The following is a 9,134-nucleotide window of genomic DNA, read 5'->3' on the forward strand; positions in this document are numbered from 1 at the left end:
CAGGTTTTGGGTTTGGTTTGGCATTTCAATTTTTAGTTAAACAAAGTTCCTTGCTTCATACAAATACACTCACATGTGCACACACATACACACACAAACTTCAACTACAGTAAAAAAGAGATTAAAATATCTGATCATCAGCTGCCATGGAGTCATCACCAGGAGAAACTATTAATATCAGTGCTTGGAGGGCCCAGGTTATGAATGATAAATTCCTGCACCATTGGTATCATCTGGAAAAAAAAATAAATTAAAGTATCCTATTTTCATGTAACACATGTTACTCTAAATATCTGAATATAAACTTCAAGGACAGTATTCCTGAATATACAATAGACATACAGTCCCAGAGGATTCAATGATGTAGCATTTGTAAATCTAGGCAAAAGCAATGCCCCAAGGGCTGACATTGGAAGTCCTATACAAATGTTCTTTAATCTCATTTCTGTCACCACATCTAGACAGAATAATGGGCTGGATTATTTTCTGCACTTACTCCATCTGTATTTCAGAGATTTAAATTTCCAAGTCTCACAATGCAAAATCCTTCAGAGGTGTTAAGATTTTGGCTTAGAAAGCTGCTGCATGCAGCATTCTTGAAGACACTGATGTTTAAACTTCTACTGAATTCAACTGGATTCTTTACCAAAATAAGAGACAGTTTATAAAATGACAACTTAATGCTTTGATACTGTAAACCCTTACAGATATACACCTTTAAAATATTTAACCCAGCATCTGGCTTATACACCTTTAAAATATTTAATCCAGCATCTGGCTATGCTCTATAATATTTTAAAATAGAACTGAGTACTTACAATATTATAAAACAACCACCTCCTCTTTAAAGAAATGCAACACTATTTGCAAAGACAATCCTAAGAATTAATCTCTGAATGTGAAATTCAAGAAACACTGAAGGATTCAAACAGCAATGTCAATTCAACCCATTTCCTTGCAATCAGGATAGTATTCTTTAAAACTTTATATGCAAAGTTTCTGCATTTGTAACTAGAGTTTTAAACTTGCAGGTTTTGACATTTCAGTTGTAAAATCTGCAATAGTAATAGGTGCTTTCAGTTAAAAAATATATAACGTGACCAAGGACAGAGACTGTGACACAAGGGGAAGAAATTCCAGCAGCTTCATTTCCCTTGGTTGTCCTACCCATAAACTCACCTGTGTTAGGAAGGGACTAAGGCTCTGTTAGACCTTCCCCTGCTCTCCAGGTGTCACCAATTAGCAAAGGCCTTAAAAGTGAGAGTAGGAGGGAAGCTCTGCCTTTCACTGATTGCAGGCTTCAGAGATGGAGACTCTGCTGCAAGAGCTCAGCTCAGCTTCCAAGCTCTTAACTGACTTTAAGGAGATGTATGAGTATGAGACCCGTTTAAAAACCTTCACCAAGTGGCCCTTCCAGGAAAACTGCAAGTGCACTCCAGAGAATGTAAGTCTGAAAATGGTTGGTTTGCCTCTGCCTTAATTTATATATGCCATGCCTGAATGTGAAGTCATTATTGAGTGTATTCAGGTTCAAGAGGAGTCCACTAAGCCTGAAGATGAGTTAAATACTCAACTTTCCTCTGTTCCCTGCTCAGAAATACTGTAGTGGGATTTTCTGGTTTTTCTGTGTTCAGTCCACAGTCTGCCTACAGATTCTAATATTTACTGTTCTTGTTCCTTTTTTTTTCTGTTCTTGTCATTTAAAAATTAATTTCTTGTATTACATAGTCTTTCTAATTGCAAATTTCTGTTCATGAGAAAGCAGCCTCCATTAAACAAGTACAGATCCAGCAGGAAGGATATAGTGGAATGATCACTACTTCAAATTCAGAAATGGGAATTATTTAAATAAAAAATCCACCTGACTTCTACTTTGGCACACACATGACACTGCCAGCCTGAATCTCAGATGAGTCATACTGCTAGAGTTGCCTGAAGAGATGTTTGGTTACTGAAACAAACTTAATTTTTGGTGTCTTGACTAGATGTGATTCTAAAGTGCCAGGAAGTATGAGTAAATATGAGTAGCGTGTGTGGGATAATGCTCTAAACTTGTAAACTGTCCCTTGCAGATGGCAAAGGCTGGCTTCATCCACTGTCCAACTGCAAATGAACCAGATGTGGCAAAATGTTTCTTTTGCTTGTTAGAACTGGTGGGCTGGGAGCCAAATGATGACCCATGGTAAGCAAAGATGTACCAATGCTCTTGAGAAGTATCTCTCCAAATTTCTGTAGTAATTTTACAATGAGTTAATGTCCCTGTCAATTTTCGCTATGACAGTGCACAAAACTGGAAGCTTATCTTGCCCAGGAACTGTGGAATTGTTCAACTAGCTTTTATCCGAGAGCCACTAAAATCTATTTCATCTTTTCTGTATGCTATTATTTCTGCTGATAGACAGCACAAGTACTGAAGAGACCTGCCTGTACAGATCTCTTCCTCTCCTGAAATGAAACTTCTGTGGGTTTAACATCTGTTCTTATTCTGGGTTGATATTGCAGGGAGGAACACAGCAAGCGTCACACCTGTGACTTTTTATCCCTTCCCAAGCACTTTGATGAGCTGACAATGGAGGAGTACTACATGCTGGAGATGGCACGGCTGAGGACCTTCATTGTAAGTGTTAGCCACTGTCATCTGGAATTCTAAGCTAGACTATAAACAACTTCTTTTGCTAAGATTTCCAAGCATCAGCCAGGAATGATTGTCTAAGGCTAGAACATGAAGTATTGATTTATATGCATTATTAGCTAAGAAATCTGCACCTAAGCACTTCTCAGTTTAAGTTATTGTCTGGTTTCTGAATGCAAACCTGCTTCCTTTAGAAGTGTTTTTCCAACAACTCATTACAGCAAAGAAAAAATACATAGGGTGCAATAATCAATGCACAAAATTCAACAATGAGCAGCTTTATCATTCACAGGAGGGATGAACAACATACGTGAAAAGACAAAATTTGACCAGATTATTGCTTCACATATCCAGTTTTACATATAAATCTGCCTAATTAAAATGTTAAGCTCATTTCAAATATTTTACTCCTCCCCACTTCTGGGGAGTTTCATCCTGTAGTGTTGACATGTAGAAAAGCACACAACTGAGCAGCTCAGTTGATCCAGATCAGCTGATCTATGAACCCTAATCCTATGGATAGTAAGAATTATGTGAACCAAGCTCCCTGATGAGGAACAGTAAAAGATTCTGCATATTACTTGTTGGTGGGTTTGCACAAATAAGATCTCTGCCTTGCTAATAATGTTCTGTATTACATATATACCTGGTGACTGTCAAGATTAAGCATTTAAGGTCACTGTGCAACAGATTAAAGTACAAAAAAATAGGATAATGGGGCACAATGATATCTTAGAAGGTGGACTAAGAGTGGTGTTACCTAACTTGAACTGTGAATGATTTAGAGCAATGTCTCAAGATACAAGAGGGGTCTTGGCCATAATATGAACATATTTCTAGATAAAGCATATAAAAAATTAGAAGCAGCAGCCTCAGGTGAGGACACTTAGCCCCAAGGACAGTGTCACCGATAGCTGGGAGGGCTGTGCACCAGGCTGACCGGGGTATGATTGCTATCATGAAACAGATACCCGAATGCAGCCTGAGGAGGGAGGGTTGGAATGTGGCAGAACGATACAGTCCAACTGCTCCGCTGAAAGGCTCAATGTCTTGCTTTGATTCAAGTGCAAAGTTGGCAGCCGCGCCATAAGCTCTTTTCAAGAAGAGGTGGCAGCGACGAGGCAGAGGCTGGTGAATTACTTTGGCTCCAGACCCTCGCTCCCGGCACCGCTGCCTCTCGGGGATGAGCCTTCAGCCCAGCAGCCTGGAGAATCTGCTGCCGCCAAAAGCAGCCCAGCACAAGTGAGCTGTGACTCTGGCTCTAAAAGTGACTCTTGATTTCCTCTCTTTGTCTGAGTGTGATTGCAAAGCTGAACAGGTGGGTGAGGGAGTGTATGATGTAGAGAACTGTTCCTGACTGGGAGGAGTGAGTACAGACAGGTATGGCCTGTCTCTCACAGTGTGCTTTCTTAGTATGGCTGGGACAGGAGCTAAGAGCAGTTCCACTACCCTGACAGTGTATGGAAAATGTCTAAGCAAATACTTCTATTCTGGTTTTTAGCAAGCTGACTTTTTTGTTTTGAATAAAGATTCACAACTGTGAGTACTTTCTGTGATCTGTGTTAAAACCTTATGCCTAGATTCAAATCACAACAGCTCTGCTTCAAAACACTTTCCAGGGAACTAAATGGATCTGTGTGTCTGCAACAATTGCTTAGGCACCTGCATTACTACTCTCCTGCTTACCACTAAGTTGTCTTTCTAGATCAGACCAAACTGACACAGACAGCCACATCCAGCACAAATAGCAGGTGTACTGAATAAGGGTAGACACAAGGTGTGTAAGACAGTTTCAAGAAAGAGCTCTGGATATTTTGGTGTGCAACTGAATCAACAAAAGCTAAAGTCCCACTATTCTGTTTTTAAAAGTTTTTCATTACAATTTCAAACTTCCTGAAGTTCTTTAAAAAAATCTTATTAATTTCTATTTTCCTCTTTGAGAGATTGTTGTAGAATACAAGTGCATGCATACTTGCAAATATTTTTGGTTTTTAAGATGCAGACAGACCCTTCTCAGTAAGGTGAAAGTTTTGTACATTACATTGTCAGGTCTCAGGCAGTGAACGAACAGCAGCTTTTGAAACTTTTGACTTGTCTTTCCACTCTGCAAGAAAATCTTCATGCTGGGGATCCTAAAAACATATTTCAACATTCTTCAAAGCATTTATGAATTCCCTATCTTGAGAGTAAGTTATCCCTTAACTGGATACATCAATCCATGAAGTATTTTTTCTTAAGTTACAGAAATGAGGTTGACATGCTTAAAGCTTTTTTAAAAAAACCATTTAAATACATGTTACTCTAAGAAGCTTCTTGTACAGCACAGGATTACTATCTTTGGAAGATGTGGAGTAATTTTCAAGTTCTTCACTAGAAAGTGAAGAAATTATGGGGGGGGGGGGGGGGGGGAGAGAGCATCCATTTTAGCTCCCTCTTTGTTAGAGCTCTATTCTAGTGCCAGTCTTTAAGGTTACAATGATAACATGCTATCAATGACAATCACATTGTATTACTAGGTAACTATGAGCTAGGCTGCAGCTGAAGGCAGAAAAACAAGAATGAGAAAATTAGTGTCAAGCATTAGTGTTGCTTGGTTTGCAAATGGCCTATGCCCAACCCGGCTGTTATGTTGTGATTGCAGCTTCCAGAGTGGGGACAGCTATAACCCTGCATAATGAAGTAGCTCCCCCTCAGTCTCTTTTTCCAATGTCATCATTTCTCTGTTCATTTTCCAGGTGATCATTTCCCAAAGGACTTCAACTTGCTGTATTTATTTTTATGCCCAAAGAAAGGCCAAGAATGAAAATCAGGCTATTTCCTGCAATGTGGTTAAGTGTTTAGTTCCTTTAATGTCTCTCATACTCATTTATGAGCATTTCCAACCAAAAATCCATTCTCACCCTCTCTGCGTACTTTATGCTATTTCTTTAATTAAAAAGTATTTCTAAAGCCTGGATATTTACAATGAAAAAATACACAATCTTTTTTTTTTTTTTTTAGAGAGTCTAAGAATTCCTGGGTCATTTCACTGAATATTGGTGATAATTTTTCTTACTGTTAATTTAAATGATGAAAATCTAACTGGCAAAAGTGTTACCTGGACATGGAAGTGGTTATGGTCAGATATGAAGAGTAAGATGGAAGGATAATTAATTATTTTTCTATAATTCCAGATATGGAATTATCCTTCCATCTTATATGGTCATATAAGATGGAAGGATAATTAATTATTTTTCTGACTACCGTGAGCACCTCAGACAAAATAAGGTGAGGTCCATTCAGGTGGTTTGAAATGCAGTGTAAGAATTTGCAGAAACTACTTCAAATTCTTTTTTCAAAGTAGAAACAAAGGTGTGGAAAATCTCTATAGCTTTTTCCCAATTACCTAGGTCACCAAGCCCTTGGCAGAGAGCTACTCAAGAGAATCATTCCTGTATTTCAGGCATGGTGATCGTTCTCAGACCTAATTGTAATCTATCATCATTAAAAAGTGTAAAGCTTTTGACAGAAGATCAAGAATGAGAGCAAGCTATGCCATTTGAGCTGTGTCTCCTTTTCAGTCTTGTGTTTCAGTCTATTTCTGTTTTCTTCCATTCAGTTAACAACAAATGGATAATTTTTAATATTATTACTGTGATAATTACTGAGTTATTATTAGCATTAAGTCCTTTCAAAGTTATGGTTCCTCATCAGTTAAATGGATGTACATACAATTTATGCACAAAATACTGACACAAAGATGACTGTGGGACAAAATGTAAATTTTTTTTCAAGTCACAAAATTAATATGGTTTGCATGAGAAAAGAGTCTGACTAGTGAAGGTAGCCCAAGCCAAAGAGGGCTATGTGAACTATTAATTAACAGAGAATTTTCTCGGTGGCTGCCTACCTCTGCCTTTGCTGGTCTCGTGGCTTTCTTCAGTTGCTGCTGGACTCTACTGGAGTGCTTCTTGCCTGGATAAAATCATCAAAAAGGGTCTACACCAAACATTCCCTGGGGATGACTGGTGTAATCCACACTGGCAGCTGGGATTCAGGTTCTGTTTCTTCATATTTCTGCTGACAGAAAGGTTTGGAAACAAAGGGAGGTAATTTTATTTATTGCACACTCTAATTGAGGCACACAGGGATACAGGGGATTTTTTTGAGATGTAAAATAGTAAAATTTAAAGTCAAAGATTTATAGAACACAGACTGCCTCAAAGGTACATTCAAATATGATCCCAAAATATTAAGCTCTGAACTAAACTGATTACTAGCAATATCTTTAACAGTTCTGCTAAACTTAAACTGCCCAGGCCCTTCCCTGTCCCTAACTACACTACAGATAAAAAAGCCCAATGCAGCTTTTGCGTGTGAGGTGACTACTGTATTAAGTCTTGTAAATATTTTTATAAAAAAAGGTGAGCAACTAGCATCAGGAGCTCCAGACTGGAAAGGAGATGAAAGTAATTAATTAAATAAATTCCTGACTGGATGAAAGAATGTCAGAATTGCAAGGTGAAGTATTAGATGTGAGAAATGTCAACACTTGTGATACCAGTCACCCAACAGTGTAAAAAAATGTTGGCAGGGGAGGAGGAATAAACAAATGCCAGGAATTCTTCCCAGGTGTTAGCAAAGGAATCACTTTAAAATTAAAACAAAGTTGCACATTTACTTTCAAAATTCTCACTTTAACTGATTTTCCAGCAAGATAATGTGTAGAAATATTATTATTCTAATACGAAAAAAAAGAAATTGCAATTCTCATAAAACAATTAAATATAAAGATTTAACTGATTATTATATTGTGCTAAGAAGTATCTTAGTATAGTTTTAAGTATTACTTGGAGTGAGGGCTTCAATAACATTCACTTGATTCAAAACAAGGAGGGAAAAACATACTTATTTCCCTTAAGTATGAGAACATTGGATATTCACTACTTTGATTTTTTAGCTAATTGTGCCCCCTCCAGGTGCTTCTGTAATTTACACTTTCATTAGTCATCAACCTTCCAGCACTGCCAAACTGAACGCACTTTTCCAGTGCTGCAATAAACTGAGGGTCTCTGAGTTTGATTATATGCAAACTGTTGGATTTTTCCATGTTCTTTATTCATTTGTTTGTTTGATAGCTCCCTAAGGAGCCATGAGCAGAGGCCATCTTCTTGCATTACCAAAGGGAAAAATACAAACTTTCAAAATTGAAATATAAGCTCTTCAAATGTTTACCTCAAAGTGCTTCTTAAGGCAATTTATTCCCTTCTGTCATTACAGCAGAAGCACATCAGTATGAAATCATAGCAGGCACATACTCAGTGCAATTTAAGAGACAGATGAACACTAAAGTTCTTTGTTTACAAAAACAATTTTCCTCTTTGAGAGAATGTATTTAGAATAAGAGTTCTTACCTGCTAGAAAGTTTAATCACATTTAGTTTTATATTTAATTCCAAATAATAATACCCCTCTGAAATTCTGAATAGCTTTAACACAGTTGCATGCATAACTGAGTATTTTCAAGTAGAAACAAAGGGAATTTTTCACTAATGAAAATGGATATTATGGGAAAAAAGCCTAAATGTAGGAGAGGAAGTTTTGGTGGAAAAATGTACCATGAATGGCAGTAACCTTCTCTATTATGGATCACAGTACTTGGGAATGACCCATCACCAGCTGAAGGAGGATGCCTTTCTTCCCCCTTTTGGAAAGGTTCAGGAAAACATCTGAAAGGGATACTGTGCAGCCTACCCACAAGAGAAGGAAGCTTTCACAGGTAAAATGCATACAGAGATTCAGGAAATACATCTATAACCCACCAGCACAGCATTATATCAATAAATTGTGAAATTTGTAAAGTTAAAAGGAGTTTGAGTAATTTGATAAACACAGATAAGGGAAAATTTAGTGACACCATAGGTCTGGAGAAGCAATAGGGTTTGGAAACCTGAATATCTGTCAGATGAGGCAGCAGCATCAGCAGGGATAGAGAGAGAATCTCACAGCACATAACAGTGGGTCAAAAATGTACTGGAAGAACTGCTGAGCTCCCAAATTTCCACGTGGCTCAGTCACTTGTCAGTGCCCAAGGAGAGACCCAAGGGAGATGGAGCCAGGTTACATTTGCCACATAAGCTGCTACCAGCAATTGCAGACTGTAAACTGAACACAGGAAACCTCCACGTTAAGCACAGTCTAGAAACAGGAATTGAGCATTTGGGTAAAACTCAGCTAAAACCTGCATTATTTCTTTCCCTACTTCAAAGTTTCAGTCACATATTATTTTCAGCATATCTCACTTCAGACTTACTATTTGAATAATTAAAGAATAGTTCTCTAATATCAGCCCAACACACACAGCTTTCATCATCTATAAAATCCTTCTTCATTGACAGGAATGCATAAGCAGTCACTGGGTATGTTTGCAAATTATCCTTGGTTTGCTCACTAATTCTGCTTTTGAAAAAAATTTATTGTTACAAAAAGCTTGAGTTGCATTTTCTACTGTTCCTGTGGCCCTA

General features: G+C 37.9%; 1 protein-coding gene across 2 annotated transcripts; it reads left to right on the plus strand.

Moving 5' to 3' along the window:
• Positions 1–1,143: 1,143 nt before the first annotated feature.
• Positions 1,144–5,765, plus strand: LOC120511613 (baculoviral IAP repeat-containing protein 5.1-like). 2 transcript variants are annotated; one of them, XR_005629955.1, is made up of 5 exons: positions 1,144–1,444; positions 2,073–2,182; positions 2,503–2,617; positions 3,698–4,818; positions 5,368–5,765. XR_005629955.1 is itself a non-coding variant. In XM_039729328.1 (4 exons), the coding sequence occupies exons 1-4, from the start codon at positions 1,307–1,309 to the stop codon at positions 3,908–3,910; spliced, it is 576 nt and encodes a 191-aa protein (XP_039585262.1). In that variant the 5' UTR covers positions 1,144–1,306; the 3' UTR covers positions 3,911–4,966. The 2 variants fall into 2 exon arrangements, 1 of the variants encoding a protein (XP_039585262.1); XM_039729328.1 differs by lacking the exon at positions 5,368–5,765 and having other exon boundaries at positions 3,698–4,966.
• Positions 5,766–9,134: the final 3,369 nt, after the last annotated feature.

Source organism: Passer montanus, unplaced genomic scaffold (genome assembly GCF_014805655.1).
Source record: "Passer montanus isolate IOZ18808 unplaced genomic scaffold, ASM1480565v1 scaffold1, whole genome shotgun sequence".
In the NCBI taxonomy this organism is placed as follows: domain Eukaryota; kingdom Metazoa; phylum Chordata; class Aves; order Passeriformes; family Passeridae; genus Passer; species Passer montanus.

Coding starts and splice junctions, on each gene's coding strand:
- LOC120511613 (XM_039729328.1), top strand. CDS start 1,307: ATGGAGACTCTGCTGCAAGAGCTCAGCTCAGCTTCCAAGCTCTTAACT. Junction 1,445..2,072: donor GCAAGTGCACTCCAGAGAAT/GTAAGTCTGAAA, acceptor TGTCCCTTGCAG/ATGGCAAAGGCTGGCTTCAT. Junction 2,183..2,502: donor GAGCCAAATGATGACCCATG/GTAAGCAAAGAT, acceptor TTGATATTGCAG/GGAGGAACACAGCAAGCGTC.